Raw genomic sequence first — 22017 nt, 5'->3', positions numbered from 1 at the left:
AGAACCCTTTTTGGCTCCAGGTAGAACCTTTTTATAAAGGTTCCACAAAGAACCCTTTTAAAACCCTTTATTCAAGAAAGGGGTTTTAAAGGGTTCTCTGGATCAAAATGGTTCTTACTGGAACCATTAGTGTTACCAAGAACCCTTGAAAAACCCTTTCTTTGGGAAACTTTAAATTGGAAGTGATGTTTCCACAAGTCTATAGCCACCTTAAAATAAAAGTATCCGTAGAATAACGCTTACATGTGGACTGTAGGTAAAGGTCTTGCTTTACAGAGGTGGCCATCTTTTGCCTGCATGTTTCTATTGCACCCACAACATGCATTTAAATTTGTGACACAGAGGCGTACTATGCAAAGAAGAATATACATATACATCACACTTTTTGGCGACTATAGAGTCTTTCATAATGGACCTTTAATGAAAATTTCTCTTGCCAAAAATGCCAAGTAAAATGTGACATCGATCACTACCCGAAGGCAATAAATGCAACATAAAAGCAAGTATGAGAGTGTAGAACATAATTATTCTCATTTTTACATGACCAACTTCATATAAGCTCACACAAAACACATGTTGCAGAAAACACATGCAAAACAAATGTCCACATCCTTTTATCTTTCCTTCTATCAACAGGTAGAAGAAGATGCGTTCCCGCAACAACAGTCTGGAGGACATAACCAAGGCCACGCCAGTGCAGCAGCAGCAGCAGCAACAGGCAGAAACACGCAAGCGATGTTCAGATCGAGAGTCGCCCTCAGGGAGGGCTGAGCACCGCAGCCGTCACCGCGAGCCGCCGAACGACACCGGCACCATTCAACGCAATCACAAGATGACCAAGAACAGCAGCTGTGCCAGCGGGAGTGGAAACAGCAGTGGTGCAATGAAAGGCGGTCGCAAGGAGAAGGGCAGGGACCTTTCCCGAGATGACCTTGTTTTTCTGCTGAGCTTGCTGGAGGGAGAGCTGCAGGTAATCCAAACTGCAGACATGACCCAAGAGCATGAGCACACTTGGACGTAGGCCTGTGGATGCTTTGCCAAAAAAGCAGCAGCAGACAGGGCTGCAGGCATTTCACTGACCACAGACAGACAGACATACAGTAGAGTATAGTCAGACACGATACACAGCTGAGGCGTTGCCTTGGAATCCCTTGGCAGTGTTGCTGTATGATATGAACATGGCAACCTCTGCTCTATTACTAGTTGAAAAACAACAACTAGATAGCCTACAAAATCATTATTTATTCAGGGTTGAAATCTTTTTTCTTACTCCACAAAAAAAGTTGCTTTGACCAAATTTGACTTAAGAGAAAGTAAAATTCCTGGTCTAATCTTCTCAAGTGAACGTACTATGACTCTGATGAAATATTACTTAAAGGTGCATTAGGTAATAAATCTAAAGCAACTGAAGTCAGAACTCAGGAATAATATTCATATAACAAACTGAACTCACCAACAACAACAGTACAGCCAAAATATTTGCACACTGCAAATCATGTTTATGTTTTGAAATCATGTTTTGGCATGTGGCGCCACCTACCGCCGTCTACCAATCATTGCAGTCAGTAGAGGCTCAGCTGCCGAGCAACCACGGGTTGCCAGTTACGTCAGAAAACGGGACCTAAAAGACCTTTGTATTTTGAATTTGAATGTAGTAACCGTTTTTGGCCATATTCTTACATATGGCACCTTTAAGAACAAATAGCATTTAATCTTTCCAAGTAAAAGTACTATTAATTTAATGAAATGTTACTTTCTTAAAAGTAAACACATGGACAGCAAGTGGACAACCTGTTACAATAACAGTCTCTTTTAGCTAGTGGATCTTTCGAGGGCTTGAGAAGATCATCTTAAGGGCAAGGATGAGTTTTAAACCAGCAAACTCAAGGTCCCTGGTGTTGAACAAGGGACATTGGGAAGAAGCTTGGGGAAACTCTTTGACTACAGCTTGAAGGACACACACTGCCATCCACAAAACCTGTGGTGACCTTGGATCCTGGCTTACCAAGGTTGACAAATATTTTCAAGTCGTTTCAAGGCTTCAATCTACCAGCATGCCACCATTCTTGGCCACTGCTACTGTCAAATTTGGAACCCTAACCACTCCAGGAACATCACTGATGATGCATCCCAGCACATCCTAGAGGTGTATCATGAAACCATAAAATAGAGAATAGTATTGTGGAATTTTACACTGTAGTTTCTTGTGCAAACCTTTATGGAGGCTTTTTGCCAAAGTAATGGATGATTTCTTTCAAAATCAATTCATGGTTAATAACAAATCCACTATCCTCTCCACAGGCCAGAGATGAAGTGATTACGGTGCTGAAGGCAGAGAAAATTGACTTGGCTCTGCTGGAGGCCAAATATGGCTTTGTCACACCACACAACGTCCTACAGGCTCTGCAGAGAGACGCCATCCAGGGAAAGACTGATGACTTCCAGGAGGACATTTATGAGAAGCCAATGATTGAGGTGACTTTAAAATGTAATTTAAACAGTTTCTAAAACACATTAGAAATTTTTTTGAACAATCTTTTTTTCTCCTCTGCAGCTTGATAAGTTGGTGGACAAGCAGAGGGAGACGCACCGACGCATGCTGGAGCAACTGCTGATGGTGGAGCAGTCACACAAACAGACTCTGTACAAGCTGGAGGACGAGAAGAAGAACCACAGAGAGTTCATGAAGAAGAGCGATGAGTTCACCAACCTGCTGGAGCAGGAACGTGAGAGGTAAGCGTATATGTGTGTTAACGTGTGCTCACGGTCATCACCAAGGGAAGCTTTAACCTTGCAATCTGTGAATGTACTTGTGTTGGTTTGTTTGGAGACAAATCTCTGACATGAGATTTGAAAGCAAAAACAGAAAATCACATTTTGCTTTCAGGGGAGAGCTCATATTTTCTAAAATTATAAAAATCTGATTTACTGTAAATACTGATTTTGAATACCCCCTAGCTACATTCGAGGGAAAGCTAGGGGTTTTTGAAGTGTGGTTGTATGAGGTAATAAAACACATTATCAATGCTGACTTCATTGAGCCTGCAGCCCCTTTCTGTGAACTGGCATGGAACCCAAACACTCACTGAAAACATGGCTGCTAGCAAGGACAGAAAGAAAAAAACAGATTTTAGCCACTGAACAATAGGATCACCTGATAAAATCTATGCCTACTTAACTTAACCGAGAAATATGGCTGCCTTTTTGTCCTCATCATTTCTGACTCTTTCCATTAAGATCCAATAGGCAGTAGAGTATAAGAGAGAATATGCAAAGTGACATGCTGGTGACAACACCACCACACGCTTTAAATTCCACGCATGAAGTCAGCCGCTAAGTGCAACATCAAGCTGAACCCAAAATTATAGTGAGTGCAGCTTTCTTATTTGGCAATATCCGTCATCGTCTTGAACTGCCTCACCGTCCCTGCGGTGTGAACATCTTTACCAGTCAGGCAGTTAGAGAACTCTTCTGAAAGCACTTCCCCAGACATTGTGGAAGTGGTGTGATCAAAGACTGTCTTTTCCCACGACTCTGTGATTCAGTAGATCTGTAGCAGCCACTGAAGACTCAAATATCATGTTTATTATGCGATACCCAATACCATCAAAGATATTAGGATCCACAGATTTGTTCGTTACTTTGCTTTCTATGGTGTGCATCCACAAATACATACACAAGCTGCTGTCAGATGCTTTGGTGTCATATCCACCCAAGACAACAGTTTAGCTTGCTCATGTCCTCTGTTGTCTCCACAAAACAACATCACGCTGCCTTCCATTTAAGTTGGAACTGGGAGTGATGTCACGCTCCGAGTTCACAGCGTTCCGGCCATTGTTACTGTAGCAATACCAGATGATAACATCCTCTGAATGGTATTCGGCAACATATCTACGGTAAAAAGTTAAACAGTACTGTGTGTATGACTGATTTACTGTACAAATAAAATACGACAGAAGTACATTTAATCATAAAGGTAGCAGTGTTTATATGGAGGCAGCCATCTTGGAATCCTAACTCAGCATTATGTGAGGTTATTCTGAATTTCCATTTTCCATGACCTCAGATATTCCGATTACAAATAACATGACGTCAATGTTGTTTTCGACTATCAGCCAAGTTGGTATGGATGCAGACCAAGTGCCCTCTGCTGGAAACGCTGTAATATGCGTGTGTATATTTATATATACATATATATAGAGTAGATCCAATGATGGAGCAACAGCTAAGTTAGGTTTGAGGTTCACTATACAGATAAGCGTTATATACAGTCGCACTACATGATAGTACCGGTGCTATTTTGGAACCACACAACAGCTGCACACACTGCTGGACTAATGTACAGCTACAGGGAAACTGTAGCCACAGCAGCTGTTAATGAAAGAGACGTATAAATTAGATTCATAATGTGATCATTTTCTAAACTGCAAATTCATAATGATATATAGTGCCATATTAAGAGTTGCTTGGCTTTATAGTTTTGCTTGCACTCACAGTTTTAACCATTAAAGCGGAACATCATAGCGCAGGACTCCTGGTAACACTTGGTGCTTTGGAACATAACTGAGAGCGATCGGCATCAGAAGTTCTGATAACAGACTTGAAACATGATGTGTGTCGTCAGATAGCAAATTGTAAACAGCCTCATCCCAGCTGGAGTTGCATCTGTGTCATGTTAGGAGATATTACTCTCCAAGTGTGCCGCATTATGTGATGTTACAACTATTTGTTTTATATCACTGTACAGCAGTGTTTTCCAAACTTTTTAAAGAGGACAAACTATTGTGAACCAATACATTATATGAATTGAGACAAGAGCAATTTGTTTTGTTTTAGACTATTTTAATTACCTGACTACTTTTATTTTTAGAGCCATCTCTGATTATTTTTGAATGAGTCAAACAGCAATTACCAACAGAGACATTTAATTGAATATATTTTCACTAAAAGCATGGTCAAAAAAATCTACAAATTGATTTGGTGACCCCCAAAAAATACTGTAACTATTGTGATCCAACAGTCTGGAAATAACTGTTGTACATGAATGTTGCAGAAGGCTAAACACTTGCCGTGGTACAAACAATATCCATAAAAATGATGTAATCTGAGATGAACATGGGTTTGAGTTATTTGGAGATGCTGATCGCCAAAACATAAATGGCTGAAGGCCTGAGGTGGAACAACGTCCAACTGATTTCCCCTGTAATATCACACCAACAAGGAAACTCACCTATAACACAAACACACCCATACACACTCAGCAAATTGATTTCACAAAGGAAACACAGCTGGACATCAGCCCATGACCTATTTGGGACAATCACATCATTGCACTGTAGCCGGAGCAGAGTTTGTTTGAGTTGGAGAAGAAAGCAGAGTGATGATGGCCTGTGCTTTGTCACTGAGTGTGTCAGGAAGAGTGGGCTGCCATGAAAAATAGGCGTCTATCCAGGGGTAAGCTAATTACCGCTTGAGAAAAGGCAAAAGATTTATTCGACTGAGAGAACCCCCCCCCCCCCCAAAAAAAAAGAAGAACAGAAAAACGGAGCTCATGCCACTGAGAAGCATCAATCACATCGCGTGTTCAACAAGATGCCAGATTACCACGGAAATAGTTGATGAGAGTGTTTTTTGTTTTTTTTCAATCCTGGGGTCACTGGCATTAATACACTTTCAGAGATGTGAGTAGAAAGTTTGTGCAAGGCGGCGTTCAACATCTGCTGTGGTCATCTGTGTTCAACGGTTGGACGCTAGCCTTGTTTGTGTAGCGGAGTACTCTGCTGGGCTCATGGTTACAAGAGTGAGTGAAGTTGTGAGGTAAATGTAAATGTGTTTGGAGCAGTCCTCTCAACCCATTGCCTCCCTGACTTGTTTTTCCAAACGATACTCGCATGAGAAATTATATTTTTCACTACTGCCATACGGATAATTATGAGTTCTTATACACTGTATGACAGTACATTATAGGGGCACCTCTTGCTTCTACTATTAGGGCCCAATCGGCAATTGTATATAAAACTGTACTTATTATGCATGGAGATTAAGCAACTGCTGCTCACTTAGCTGAATTTATTCAAATTTTAGTCATTAACCATGTTTGGACGATCTTCTGTGGCTGCTGCTTGACTGATGCTAATAGTGATGCTAACAGCGTCTTGAGTGAGTAGCTACACTCGTCCATGATGAGTTTTACATTGCATACAGGAATTTCTCCCAGTGTCAAAGCTGCAAGGCTTCTGCAGCTACATCAGCTATTCGTGTTGATCGAGTGTTGAATTTGTAATTGATTCATGGAGTTGCTAGCATTTACTCGTTTACACTTTTACGGTATTGCTTGCTTAGTTTTTGCTACATTTAGCAAAGTTAGCCCGGACTGAGAGAAAATAATGTAGCTAAACGTCCCCTACTCGTCAGTAGGGGGTGGTTGGGAAATGGGAAATGCGCCAGTAAACTGCCCTAGCATTTTCTTATTCCCACTTCTAAAGCAGAGTTAGAATAAACATAACATAAATATTGATAATCATATTCAAGAAGCATCTCCTGGACGCACTGGGGTGCTTCATCCATGATGTATCCTGGGGTCATAGGGTGTTTCAGCTCTCACAACATCTTACACCCTCGCCCAGGCGACCCAGCCATGGTCGATCAAACCCCGACTACAATTCCAGCAGCATATAATTTGTCCAGAAGCTTACTGATACTTTGGTATTGACCAATGAGGCACTGGTATTATCCCAACTGTTCGCCAGACAGGTTTTCCCCTCTTTTGGGCACAAGCCTGAAAATAATGTTCCCGCTAATAAAAATTGCTCTTCAGCTCCTTTGATTACAGTCATAACCCCGGTTTTCTTTGAAAAGTAACTCTTTGAACAAAGTGGATCCATGGCCACAAATCTGAAGCATTTCTCTGTCAACAGCTGTTATAGTGATATGGATCCTTAAATGCTTTACACAGACTGATTCGGAAAGCTTAAGAGCTTTCAAACAAGTTGGACCAAAACACAACTACTGCAGTGCTTGGGTGTATGTGCATTTAAAAGGTTAACAATGTGTGGAGTCAAAGCATGCACCTCTCAATAGTCCTCAATAGATTATTTCTTGGTCCGTTGCAGGCAGACATTGTTCTCGTCACTTATTGTGTTTCCAACAATATTTTCGAGAATTGTGAATAGGTAGAGTAGCATAAAACTGTTCAACCATATGCTTTACCCAATGCTAAGACTTTACTGTGAAGTTTCACAAAGCAGCACTTGAGGAACTTGGGTAAAAAGTTACTGCAAGAACACCCAACCCTAGGACATACTGTTCTAAAGCATGCAGGTGCTGATCACAAGCCAGTTTTTACAAGACAGAGGATAAAGATGTAGAGGTATGACATGTCATCAAGACTGCCTCAAGCAGGAAGAAACACAGAGTCCCAAAGGAGCTTGAGTAATCCCAGTTTTTGTCCTGCACCCAAGCACAAAACCCAGAGTTTGTTCAGCGGCTTCTGTTCGGCTCTGCTCTGCTTCCAAAACATTATTACAGGGGGCGAGAAAAAGTGCAAACCCTAATAAGCTTTGACTTCTCAAAGGAAAAGCCACTTATCACTTTGTTTGAGCGGAGCTAAAACAGCGCTCTGTGTTTTGAGAGTGGCTGCCACAGCCTCATATGTACAGTGGGAGAATCTCCGCACGGCACCAGGATTTCATTTCACCCTCTCTGTTAATCCATTGTTGTGCGAGGCATTTTAGCTGCATGTAATCATTTCCGTTCACTGGGGAAAGCAGCAAATTGGAATAGCATCCTGTGCTAATGTACCGCAGGGTTTAGCCATGGACAAAATGGACCATATTGCAAAGCAGGGAGCCTCTCACTGGTGACTGACCTCATCCCTGCATGGAAGCCCCTGAAAGCATGTAAATCCAGACAAGGTTTGGGGATGAACTCTGATTAATTGACGCTCAAGCAGGCGTCCGTGAGTGATGACCTCATCGCGCAGCAGGTACTGCAGGAGCAGCAGGGGTGTGAGAGCAAGAGCGACATCCTAACCACCAACAGATGTTTAAACATGACTTCAGCTCACAGACGCACACATAGCTCAACCACGGCAGGCCTTTTCGATCGCCTTTGTTCCTTTGTGAGGAAATGAAGGGCAGGGAGCAGATTTAATGACCACCTGAGTCCTTCGGTTTCATGTACTTTATTATAAGAGAATAGGGTTACGATACATCATGAGATATTGTTGTGTGCGGCACCAAACGCTGGGAGGAAAACATGAGCCTCTTTTCCATTTCAAGCTACGCAAGGAAACCTCACGTGTACGCTGACGTCCGCAGATGACATGAAACATGACCTCTGACTACCACAACTCTTATGATGTAATCTCAGGTCTACTGAGCCAGCTGGGCTCATTTTATAGCAGAGGGAGAAAGACTTGCACCCTGTTACCAATTTCAGGTTGTGTAGTTATTGTCATTGGTACAAAACAAATGGCTCTTGGCATGTTGTCTTATTTTATTTATTTTTACTATGATTTTTATTTTACGTTTTCTCATTGTCATTCATTGTCTACGGCTTTATCCTCCACATAAGGGTCGCGGGGCCACTGGAGCTATCAGCATCAGCAGCAATCCCAGCTGACATAAGGTAAAAACCCATGCACGGTTTTAAATCGTCCACTTTACTTTGTAGCTTTCGCGTACTTCCTATCACATCCTCACTAATGCAGTGTTTGCATCATGATACGGTTATGTCTGATACAGTATCCTACACTTTAGAATGGTAAATCGTGACGTCATATTGGTGCAACAACAACAAACAGCACTGTAGGCAACAATGGAGGCCAACTTTTTTTCCTCAACAATATGTTGTTGACTACTTCTTATATCAGATGTGTCCAAAGTCCGGAGTTGTGCTTTGAAAAAAGATTCACGGGTCCAAAACAATCTGTGCATCATTCGTTGAATTGGATAATGACTCTATATGATGTGCTCAAATGAAAAATTATTTTTTTATTTGAATTTCATCCAATTTTGATTTTTTAAATCTAACGCAAATTAAGCGACCCGAAAGTTACGTAACCTGGAAGTGACCTGTGACAGGGGGAGGATCTTCACACTTCAAACGATCATCAAGTGTCTGCAAATCAACACATCAACGACTCTACACTGCGTTATTGTGAAGTTATTGAATATTTTTAAAAATATATATATATATATATAGTCCCTGCACTCTGGTCTCACTGAGCTCAACGTAGTTTCTCCAGCTCTTTTTGATGAAAGCTATGTTGTAGCTCGTCGCCTACATTGCTACGATTTAAAATACATCTTGCAGGTGTTTCGACAATGTTTTGTTTAAATGTTATTGATCGCGCAAGTTTTGTATGAGAATAAACTATGGCCGTTTGCCTCGACCTTCATGGGATATTGACACCAATCGCAAGTGAGTGATGTTTCAGCTCACTCTCTTGGTCTAGATCCACCCTAACTGTACTGTACTGTTTTACTCTGGTACCCCAAGGGAAGGGTGCCAAATAATGGAATGGTTGGAGCTGTTTATTTTGGTTCTACTCCTGATGTGATGGAAACACAAACAAATACGTATTGTACTCTACCAAACCGAACCGCTCCAACACGGCTCCATGTCCTCATGTCCAACTAAGTCTACTACTCGGGGCCCAAAGCATACATACATCATTAAAGTCAGATGTATCTCAGCAACATTTCATGACTCACACTAATTCGATGTTTGTACTTTCCAATGCAATTTTGAAACATTGTAATTTTCTTAGTCACCGTTCTTGCACAATGCACCCAGACCTCTTGTTTGGGAAGTCCGACCGTGGTGAGGTCGCTATGGAAACAAAGCTGCGTGATGGAAAAAACAACATCTTGCACACAATATGTTTTATTTATTTCTTTATATATAAAAAATTTAATTTACTGGCACAGTAAGTGATAATCACTGCTTCAGGAGCGTTTGAATGCAGATAAAAGCGCGGCGGCGGCTCACAAAGCATGCTACCACATGACCTTCTTCCTGCCTTCTCGTAACGATTTGCAGTATATGTCCATGCCATCTGGTTGACTTAACTGCAGTGGCAGTGACATCACTCATGTGGATGTGATGCAGAACATTCTTCAGCGATGCTCTCATCATCGCTGAGATGGTTATTATCCAGACCTGCACTGTTTGAAATCAAACACACCAATGCGTGTGTGTGTGTTTTTCCCTTAAAACTAGGTTTTCCGGTTATTAGAGTGCCTGTCTCTGCAAGTTCAGAAAAAAACAAAACACTTTTTCTACAAAGGACTTCATGTTTTAGGAAGTTTTCAAGATGTACTGTATATACCCTACACATATCCCACTGCATGCATGAGCAGGATCTGTCTTCACCTGTGCAACGTTAAGATATTATCAGTCAGCAAAGGAGACAAAAATATGCCTCATCCATCATCTACAGTGGACGTGTGATCGCTGAGCATGTAGCAGAGAGGCTGTCAAGTCTTCTCCGACGCTGAGGACACCTGTTTTTATCCCAGAAATGTTTTTATCCGAGTGCATATTCGACATTCCTGCTCAAATCCAGTTGAAGTGTTTGATGTGATAAATGAGAGGATGAGAAATGTACGTGATAGCAGAGAGAGCGTCTGCTCAGTTTTAGCCCAGGAGATACTCTAGACTAGGAAAAAATGTGATGGTACTGGAAGGTATGCATCTCTATAATGTGTCTTTTGAAGTTCTGTGTCAAACATTCCCTTATATGGGAAGGAAAAGTGATTCCTCAGGCTCGCTATTGTACAGCACATGACGTTATTCAGATATTTGCAGTCGAAGCCCCACCAGCGAGCCTCCATGTTGAGGTCAGGAATCACACAAATACAACACATTCAGCAACACCCTTCAAACACACACACATGACATGGCAGCCACCCTCTTTACACTCCTTCAAAACACATTCTGCCTTGTCTCCAAATACGTCACTACATCGCTGGGCTTCATTTACTGAAAAATCAAGAGCAAATGGGTTCAGGTCGAAAGTTCGCAAGAGCTTATGGGAATGTTTTTCAGTTCAATCGGCAAACGTATACAGGAAAATAACGGATTTATTGATTAATCAAATCCAGACAGAGGAGGGAAGTGCAGACAGAAAGAAAGACGGAGAAAAGACACGATGTTTAATCTGGTGCTTGTTGATGTCTTTGTGGCTCAGTTACTCAAAAATCCTGTGATGCCTTGGCCTTTGTGAGCTCATAACGTTGCGTTCCAAACACATTTTGTGCAGCTTCATTGTCCTCACAATAGAACACAGATTATTTCAGTGTGCAGCCAGTGGAGCATCGACTCCATTTACACTAATTTGATGCATTTCCAGGAGCTAATGTGCCTTTTCTACAATCAACAGTACATTTACTGACTGTTTTTTGTCTCAAATCACCCTCTACACTAGTCATGGCGACACAAAATGTGATCAGTAACGTCAGTTCTTGCTAACAAATGGTAGGTGCTGTTTAATTCACCTCACTTTGTCTCTTTTAAAGAGGAGATGTAAGAATGTGGCCAAAAACGGTTACTACATTCAAATTCAAAATACAGAGGTCTTTTAGGTTTTGTTTTCTGACGTAACTGAGACTCTACTGACTGCAATGATTGGTAGATGGCGGTAGGTGGCTCCACATGCCAAAACATGATTTCAAAACATAAACATGATTTGCAGTCTGCAAAGGCTGATATTTTGGCTGTACTGTTGTTGTTGGTGAGTTCAGTTTGTTATATGAACATTATTCCTGAGTCTCTGTGACATATTAGGAGGATTTTATGGCCATTTGCTTTAGATTTATTACATAATGCACGTTTAAGACAATTTCATTTTTATATATATCAGTGTTTGTATTACTCCCCTCATATTTTCAGCAGTGGGTGACACTTATCTGCACCAGGGGGGATTGAGTGCCTTGCTCAAGGGTACCCCAGCCCTTGACCTGGTAGGGATTCGAACCGGAAACCCCTCCGGTTTGTTGCATTATGATTAAATTATTATTAAAATACAATTGATTTGTTTCCGTTTTAACTGTGAAGACAAAAATGATGTTTAAGTTTTTCAGTATGGCTGCATATACTGTGTATATACACATATATACACAGTAAATTTGCTGCAGATGTCTGTGGACAAACATGTTGCTGCTTCAAACACCACCTTTGTTTGTGTATCGGCGCACTTCTTCACTATCACTCTCGCATCATAGGAAAAAGTGAGCGGCTATACTGACCTAATCTGAGCTCTTCAGCCAACACTCCCCTTCTTTGGCCAGATAACGTCCAGATTCCTCCAAAGTCTCCCTCAACATCAGGCACATTTGTCTGAATCTGCTGTAACAAGGTCGATGGCATTAAGAGCGAAGAAGCTCAGCCTCCTCTCCTCTTTTAACTAAACCTTCAAAGCTGTCCAGTTGCACAACTTTAAGTGCAAACAGCAGCAACACTGAGTTTTCCTGCCGGCTGATTTATTTGGATAGCGATATTTCGTTCGGCCTCAAATCCGTTTAAAGTGTGAAGTATGATATTCTCATAATAAAACTCATGCTCTGGCTCTGCAGGATTTTCATTTGGTGCTTTGAAGTAAAACAGACCCCTGCATTTTCACATTTTGTCTCAATTAATGTGGAGGAAACCTGAGAAGGCTTTTGTGTTCTCGCAGCACGACTCCGCATGAGATTACTCTGAAGTGTAAATATGTGGAATTTTCATTTCAGATTATGAAAATAAATTAGGGTGCCATTTTCTTTAATATGGAAGACTTACTGGAAGTTTGCATTGCAGATGCTCTGAAGTGGCTTATTTTGTTATAGTTTGGGCACTGGTCTGTAGACAAAGCAATTCCTTATCATCTCTCCTTATTGACAGGCTACCATTGTGTGCTTTTGTGTTATTTATTCTTTTCTAAGCAGATGGGACCCACAGATGGGTCACAAATTTTTTTTTTTGCAGATATGTTTTCAGCCTTTGACTTCAGATTTAAATATGTATACAGTATGTATAAAGTGCATAATTCAGGCTGCATGTCTTGAGAACTGAGCCTGAGGGCTTGATGTTCGCACACATTCGGCAACAGTTTCCTTTTTCGTCTTCATACACAGAGAATTTTCCCCCGACATTTTGGATTATTTTCACACTATTATGAACTTCAGATGATGAAATACCTAGAATTGATTTTAGTTTCTCGCAAAACAGTCAGCTACAAACTTTTGTGTTGAGAAAATAACATTCCTCTTTAATTAGAAGTTTGCAAAATAAAGTGCAAATATTTTCTTTGTACAATTGTCTGTTAAATAAAAGATAACATTTCTATTTATCTTTGGACACAGTTAGTTTTCTCATACAATATTAAAAAAAAAAACATTTTGTAAATAGAAAATGTTTAATTATTTGCCAATTTATTTTTTATAATCCTTGTTTTGGTACACTTTGTTCTTTTTTTAAATATAAAATATCGCTGAAAGCCAAGGTTTTTTATTATAAGTTTTTCTCATAATTTCTCATTACTGGACAGTTTTTATTATAAAGGAATACACAACTGTTATAGAAATTAATCATATGCTGCGTTTACAGCTATTTAAACCCCTGTCTATTCTTCATTCTTCAGTCCTCAATTCTAACCCTTACAAATGAGTTCCTTTTTAAAAATATTTAATTGCCTGTCATATGGGGCAGCTGTGGCTTAGTGGTTAGGGCTTCGAGCTCGAGACCGGAAGGTAGCCGGTTCAATCCCCGACCAGTCCGCAGCTGAAGTGCTGTTGAGCAAGGCACCTAACCCCCTCACTGCTCCCCGAGCGCCGCTCACTGGCATGGCAGCTCACTGCGCTGGGTTACATGTTCTACACCTCACTGTGTGCTGTGTGTGTTCACTAACTCACTGCAGAATTGAATTTCCCCTTGCGGGACTTAAAGGGTTCTTAATCTTAATCTTAATCTAATAATATGTTAAATATAGGAGATGATCACTTATGCCATTCACCAATAATCCACTCTTGATATTCTGTTGTGAATTAGGTTGAAAAGTGGGTGTTCATATAAAAAGTTTAGGAAACATAATACATTTGACAGAAGTTTCTGAACTTAACAGATCTAAAAGAAGAGTTGGAGGACAGAAAACAGACACCGACACTGACATGAAAGTTTTCTTTTTTTTCCTACGGATACGATCTTGGTGTGTGACACTGTCAACATATAGCTCCTCTACATCTGTGAACCGGCTTTGTAATTAGGCCCAGAGAGTCGTCACCGCATGGCGTAATGTGATTACATCTCCCTGACAGAATGCAGCGATTAGACCTCACCAACCACGGCGAGATGCTCGCTGCAGCCGCTCTTTCCCTGGCCTTTTTTTAGACTCGGAATCGCAGCGAAAATAGAAACAGCATGTCATATGCCACTTCTGGAGTTTAGGTAATGAATGTGAGTGATTATGCATGTTCTTTTAGATCAGTTTAAGTGACATTAAAGGGGGGGAAACATGGTGTAAGAGACTGTTGTGTAACTTTTGGTTGTTGTTGTTGCCATTATTTTACCTCTGTTTGGCTTACGCTGTGGGTTCTGTCAAGCAATACTATCAGACTGGACTGAGCGGTGGGTGAGGACATACAGCATTAATCTTGTCAAACTGTTGAAAGTCTGTTTTTTTAACAGTAGAATTCACTTATAAATCTTTTTGTGGATGCAATTCCCACATCTGAGAAAGGCAAGTAGCATGAAGGGCCTTACCTAAGGGCCCACACTGGGTATTAGCTGACCAGGATTTGAACCCCACAGCCCTCCACACCAAGGTCTGTGGTCTATACCACTGAGCTATACCAGATGCTATGAAACATACAACAATGGCTTGAGTGTAACAGACACTGACTTAAATCTAAGGCCTAATCCACACGGACACTACTTTTCTGAAATTATCTTTTTTCCTTTAAAAAAATAAAAAAATAAACCTGTTCTGAGATTCCCACTCTGGGACCCATTTTCAAAAACTGCCAGTACAATAAAATACAATTTAGCGTAGTTACTTCCTTTGGTGCATTGGCTATTGATGGGAAACGGTTTTATTTTATAGTTAAATTTCCCTTTGAAGTTAGTATAGTATAGTATAGTATATGCGTGAAATGGCAATTCGTTTGGGCAGGTGAAGAAACAACTCTATAAAGTGAGGCCTAAATTATATATTAAAGTCTCATTCTAAGGCGATGAGAATTACATTTTTAATTGCTTATACACTCATACAATATGGATAGTGCATTCGGTTATTGCCCTCGTAACGTAACTTTTATGGTTTACTATCATGCTAGTGAATAGCTAAGGGTTTAGCTATGTCGTTGGGCAAGGCTTACAGACGCAAAGGTCATATTTCAGTCAAAACTGGGCACACACATTAAGAGCAGTGGCTGACAGAGTTGTGTAGTGCCAACATGGCACCCATGAGTTTTCATATAAAATATGGAGTTTTCTTGTAAAAGTAACTGAGCAGTGTTATTAGAGCAGTCTGACCACTAATTTGTAGCTGTTAATATGTGAAATAAAAATGAGAGCAACCAAATGTCAAGTGAGTGGCACGTTGACAAACGATCCTGGTGACTGGGAATCTGCAACAGTGATGTATGAGCTATTCTTCTATTTGTGAAAGGAAATAGCACCAAGGGTGGAGGGGCCGGGGGTCAAGTGGGAAAAATGTGGCTAATGTTGAGTTAGCATGACATTTTTCTGCGCTTGCTGTGAACCGTGCACGGCCTCTGCCAGAGCTGGAGACACAGCGACGGGACGGCAAGACTCGCGTTTAATAAGCAGCAGAAAAAAAGTCCAAGGGATGACGTGTAAACTTGACACCGTTAATCGCCCTTATTTGCCTTCTTCTCACATTCGAGCAAAATGCCTTCTTGAGTTACAGCCCTGGCAAAACATGGCAAAGGGAAGCCATTTTTCGCTCCTGGCCTGTCAGACTGGAAGGAAGCGACAGCGAGAAACTTGCACATTACGTCCTCGTAGCTGGCAGCTGCAGAGTCTGAACAATGAGTGTGTGCCTGTGCTGTCGGCCAAGTCACTGTCGAGATAGTGAGTGAAATATGGAGGGAGGAAAGCGCCTGCCTGGATCTGCCAAGTCAAATGTCTCATTGTGGTGAATGGGTTATCTGGAAGGTGCCCATGATGAACGGCGCAAATTGAGGACATTGAGTCAGAGCAGGGTTCTGTTTTAACAAAGACGAGACAACTGCTGTACAGGAGTCAGCTGTTGATTGGATTGAAATGTAGGAAATTCATGTTTTTGTATGTCGACAGTCCAGACTCAGGCTCAGTATACTGATGGATTAGTGTGTCAGTTTTTATAACTTCTACTGCTGTGAAAACAGTAATGGCTTCATCTGAAATAATCCTGATATAATTGATATAAATTATGGTTTTACAGAGGTATAGCCAAGTTTAAAAACATTAAACCAAGTGATCCTCAGATATTAAGTCAGTCAGTTGCTTCAGTCAGTCAGTTGGATAGTTGTATTCCTTTTGTATAGCACACTGTATAATAGTATCTATCTTGTTAAAAAACAAGAATGATTGACCGCTCTGACCTAAAAGGCAAAATTAAGAACAAGGAAACTTAAATACACCACAGAGTGTCTTCACGGTGTAGTTTGTCCATGTAAAATAGCTAATAATTACTAAAGTGACTGCCAAGATCATGGCAGATGAGTCCAGTGAGGATGTCCATGTCAACACATCTCATGACCTCATGTCCTGTTTCAGCTGGTGGGTGGAACTCCTCTGGGACTCTTGTTTGGCAACTTTGATGAAGCAGTATTCCCCACTACATTGCAGTATGTTTTCCTTCAAGTCCTCCTTCTGAGTTGTAGGACAAAGCAGCAACAATAATAGCCCCCAGCTATGTCTACATAGCACTGGGAAAATCAAATAATACTTTGACTAAAACTGGACTTTTGAAATAACATACATTTGTAATAAATTAAATTTCTCAAAAATAATGTGGTTGGGAGTTGAATTGAATATTCCCTACATCCAGACTTGTATCGCACCCGATTGGTGAAGTGGAATACTACAGCACCCTGACCCTGGTATATTCTGAAATATTTGAAGAAACTGTGGTAGACAAAAATGCTAAAATCCCGCTTGGAGAAGTTTTGGATTGATGAGGAGATTTATGATGAATTTATGCTCGACCTGCTAACAACTAGCCACCAGCTTAAGTTATGTTGGTCTGCAATGTAATATTTCAACTGTAAAAATGCATAATATCAACAAGCTGATATATAGTAAATCCGTGCTAGTGCTTCTGCACTTGACTAGGACAGTAGTCACAAAAACAAGGTACAACACAAATTCACAAATTTCACTACAATTGGGGATTTTCCCATCGAAGTAGCTGAAAATGACAAAAAAACTCTTGTTATATTGCAGCACATTGACATCCACTATGTTTGCAGCCACTATTGTGTAAAATTGAAAATAGCTCTTGTAACACTCTTGCTCAGAGTATTGGGAAAAGAAGGTGGTAGCTGTTAGAATTTTCATAACAGGAACAGGCGTCAATTTACCTTTCCTTTATGGAGTTTGTCTTGACAGAGTGAGACAAAGCTAACGTATTTGGTTGCACACAGCTCGTGAATGCAGCTCTTTATTTGTGGCTGAGGGATTTTCTTGTATTCAGTCATCTGACAATGTCATACATTCATCATCTCCTGGGAATTTGAAGATGTCAGGTTTCCTTCATTGTAAATGTCTGCATACGAAAGTAAGGAGTGTGTATTGTGGTTGTTGTGGGCGGAGAGGAATGTCAAGGCTGTGTGCTCGGGCTTGAGAAGGACCTGTCAAGACTGAGGTGGTCGGGTGTCAAGCTGTGATATGGAAACCAAAATTTCAAAAATTGGAGTTTAACACTTTGGTGGGGAACAATAGAGGGGAGCTGTGTTAGAGGGACCACCCTGTCCCAGTGCATCCTGGGCTTTGACTCGACTCTCATGAAGCGGAGAAATAAGAGCCATGGTTGGGTTTTAAATTCCCCTTCGGCAAGATCCAATGCAAGGTGCTGGGAATGATTGATGAGAATGTTATCCCGCGTGGTTATGAGACTGGAGACTAGCTCTGGTCTGCTTCACAGTTGAGATGCAAGAGAAAACATTATCATTTCAGACACAGTTTTCCCCACAATAATAATAACTATATTACTGCCTACTGAGAGGAAATTAATAAAACATGATTAAAACCCCAATTTACAGAAAAGTAAGTGAGTTGGGACAAAATAAAGCAATAAAAACTACAGCTGCAAGCAACACTGATCGGCGCTGGTCAACTACAGTAGTTATCAACCAAGCAAATTTGGTTGTGATTGGACCTTTTATTGCAAAGTTTCGTGTTTTTTAGTAAGTCATCAGAAATAGCTGTAACCTATGCACCTCCCAAAACTGTGTGAAATTAAGTGAATTTCATATCTCTTCTTGTGTAGTGACCTGAACTAAGTAGAAGTTGATTGCATTAAAGCTTTAGGGATGAGTTTGTGAGCCCATAATTTCTGTTTGACCCAAAATGGTTGCCTTCCTGTTGGGTTTAGGTAGTGCCAAGATACTTTTTTCCCCCCCAAATCTCATCCTGGGGCGATTTATTTAAAATTTTCTCGGTGGCACTGTGGATCATTTTGCCGCGCACAGTCCTGAGACTCAAAAATGTGCTATTGGTGACTAGTGTGTCAAGGTTTGTGAGTTAGTGACCACCTTTGGGTATATTTCATGATTGGGTATAAAAGGAGCATCTTCCAAAGTGGGAAATCTCAATGGATAAGGGCTAAGGGTGAAAACCGCTGCTGAATGTGTGTGAGCCCACAGGTGCTATGGTATGGGAAATCATCATGCAAATGGTTCGGTTTTGTTTTTATTGCATTTTTTTTCTTTAAGGTATCCCAAATTTTCCAGAAATGGGGTTTGTACGTATGTGTGGATTATTATGTACATGAGTAATGTGCTAGAAAATATCTCTCAGAATGTGGAAGCAACATTTCATGGTTTAAACTATTATAAAAGCCCTCTGAGCCTCTGCAAAAACACTGCAGACATGAAATTTAACTCTCAATAAGATGCATGAGCAGATTCTGTCTTTTTATGACAGGATACAAAACCAGAGCCAAGCTAATTAAAATATGCCGGTGCAACAGGCCCGGTGACTCCTGCGGTTAATACTTTATATTCATGGGCCGCAAAAGTGTGTAGTCGAGGACACAGAGTGAGCTGCAGTGTCATAACAGCAAAACAAACAACATCCACCTTCCTTCACCCAAAGCGCTGAACCACAATCTTCCTCAGAGTCATTTCCAGAGTGAAACTGCCTTTTCATTCCAGTCCAAAAACCTCAATTACATGGTATTTTTCCAAGATTAAATTATGCAGTCGATTTAGTTTTACTCAAAAGTCTCTATATCCCAACGTTGTGTTGACCTGGTGAGCCATAAATGGCTGCCTGGCACTCCGTTTGATACCCTTGTAACAGTGAAGGATGAAGACATACAGGAGATAATAGTTTGATTGAGTTGTGGGATTTATGATGGCAGCTCGCCATAAGGGATTAGAGCGATGAAATCAGACTTTTGTCAAAGTCCGGCAGCTGATATTGCAAGACAAATGTTTTTTTGGGGCTTAAAAAATGAGAGAATCCTACTGGCAGTGACGGAGGAGGGGCGCATGACTAAAGGGTGGAAAAATGGTTTTAAAGATCTATCCAGTTTCAGGAGCCTCTCAAGGCTTAGAGAAAGAGGAAGTATCTATGTCAGCAAGGAGACGAGTAAGGTCGGCTAGCAAACCTATACAAGGCTCTTGCAAAGAGCTGACGTGTGACACAAAGTGTTTTATTTGTTCTGGTGTCTTTTGTGCCGTAACCTGGATACACGTACAATTTCTTCTCCGGCTGCCCCAGGAGCACAATTTATTACATGGCCACACAAAATCATAGTTCCTCATCAGTAAACCCTCTCTTCTTGTATCACCTATAATCTCTTTAAAAGCCTCCAGCAATTAAAGACGGGTTCCTGTAAAGTCTGGAGCATGCCAAGGAGGAGGCATGGTGGTTTTGAAACACCAGAGAACATAAATGCTCTGGCTGGATCTCTCTAATTTAATGTAAGTATAGCATGAGCTCATTCTGAAGGCACTTTTTTCTTCTTCTTTTTTTAACAAACAAAGAAAATTAGAGCTCACATTTCGAGTTTTATGCTCGACCCAAAATAACCTAAAAGAATCTGATTTGGATTTTGGCTACTCTTTTTTCTCTAGGGACTGCACGACATTCAGTTTATATTATTACACTTTAAATGTTAGCCTTGCTGTTTCAGGAGAGGTTAAAATTGAATGCATTTTTTAAAATCACAAAATGAGTCGAAATGAAGTCCCAGCAGAGGCTGCGCTACAGTGCGGGAACCAGTGTACCCAAAGCAATCTTCAAGCTATGTGATTAACATGTTAAGCATAAGGAATAATTTGTTTTATGATATTTCTACAAATACATATATTTTTTTCATATTCAAACTGAGAGTGCCCTCTGCTGGCTCAAGCAGTAATTACTTTAGGCAATTTAATGCACTTCTAGGCTGTACATTTTAAGAAAATTGATACATCAACAATATATACTGTAAAATGTTTTATGTAGTGTTTTATACAGTGTATTTTGTGTTTTAGTACTTAATAGTAAAGATTGTAATGGTGTGTAAAAGCTGCTCTTTTTAATCTTTAAACGTTCTGTTAATCTGGAAATAAGTGGTTAAATTAAGTGTACGCGTCGATTCGTGCAACTACACCAGCAGATGTTTTTGGATTTTTAAAAAATATCTTGTAAAACCCCTCAAGAGCCGGCACCCTGCCAGTGCTAATTGCACTAAAAGAAAAAAGAAAATCGCCATCAATCCTCAACACCACTGCAAGTCAGTAGACAGAGCTAAAGCTCATAACCCTTGGTGCTAAAATGCCTCTCTGGAATCCATCCAGATGTGAGCCATCTGTTGTGTTCAGTCACTGAGGTGAGACTAGTCATGTCTATCCAGACGGTGACATCACCCGGAATAGAGATGGGTTCAGATCCAATATTCAGTCCTCTCATTAATAACACTGTTGGTCCAACGCTTTCAGGCAGCCCCTTGACAAGTACTAAAGGCATCCCACTGGTGCACTACATCAACATTAGAAGTGTTTTCTGCCACAGGGAGCCTAATGCAGCCAAGAGACCTGAAAGCACCATGTATCCCATATGTACCCATGTTTTCCTCCACTTCTCTAAAAGGTTTCACATTTTATAGACTGCCGTGGCGTAAAGTCATGGTTAGATCAACTTAACATGTGCACAATTTGACCCATGGGCTACAGGACATTAGTAAAAACACTGCAATGGATTGACTCCATTTGTCATGCTGAAACTTTTACTAATTTATAGGATTTAACTTCCATTATTTTTAACAATGCTTTACACTTTAGGCAAAAATTTATGCTACGAGCCTTTGTGAGGGGTTTTCTCATCGCACCTCATATTGCAAGGAGACATTCTATTGACCTCTGTGGTCCATGACTGATTGGAAAACCTGAAATATCTGAATAACCTATGAACTTTAGCCCACCTTAGCACCATTTAGCTATTTAAAGCATAATATAGATGTCCAAAACAAAATAATAAGAGTTTAAAGATAGTGATGTGATTGCGTTCTCCTGTACGTAGCTGATCATAAACGTTAGGAGGTTTTTGCTAAATTGACATAGTTGTGGACTAATGAAACTAACGTGATCAGCCACTATGCTTAAATACGTCTTTGAGAATAATTATTGATAACTAATTATTGATAACTAACTGGGATCTTGACTGGTATTTATTCTGAAAAATAAACATGGGACATACATATAGCATAAGCCGTAAGCCAACATTGGTATTTATAATTATAATACTTTTCTTTTATTAAAATTACAATCAAATATTCATGACACAATAATGAGTGTAGTATGTTGAAGTTTACTGTCACCC

The 22017-nt window shown here is 40.5% G+C and overlaps 1 protein-coding gene across 1 annotated transcript in view; it reads left to right on the top strand.

Annotated features, from left to right (window-relative positions):
- Positions 1-646: 646 nt before the first annotated feature.
- filip1l (filamin A interacting protein 1-like) overlaps positions 647-22017 on the top strand; it is a gene marked incomplete at its 5' end in the record, with an annotated part of 41107 nt that continues 19736 nt past the window's right edge. The window contains 3 exons of the mRNA XM_083899035.1: positions 647-970; positions 2302-2475; positions 2555-2733. Coding sequence (XP_083755161.1) covers positions 647-970; positions 2302-2475; positions 2555-2733 — 677 coding nt within the window. The remainder of the gene's footprint in view (positions 971-2301; positions 2476-2554; positions 2734-22017) is intronic.

Source organism: Microchirus variegatus, assembly GCF_963457635.1.
Source record: "Microchirus variegatus genome assembly, chromosome: 1".
NCBI classification, from domain to species: Eukaryota; Metazoa; Chordata; class Actinopteri; order Pleuronectiformes; family Soleidae; genus Microchirus; species Microchirus variegatus.
The sequence above is the reverse complement of the archived record's forward strand: the minus strand, read 5'-3'. Positions and strand labels throughout refer to the sequence as shown.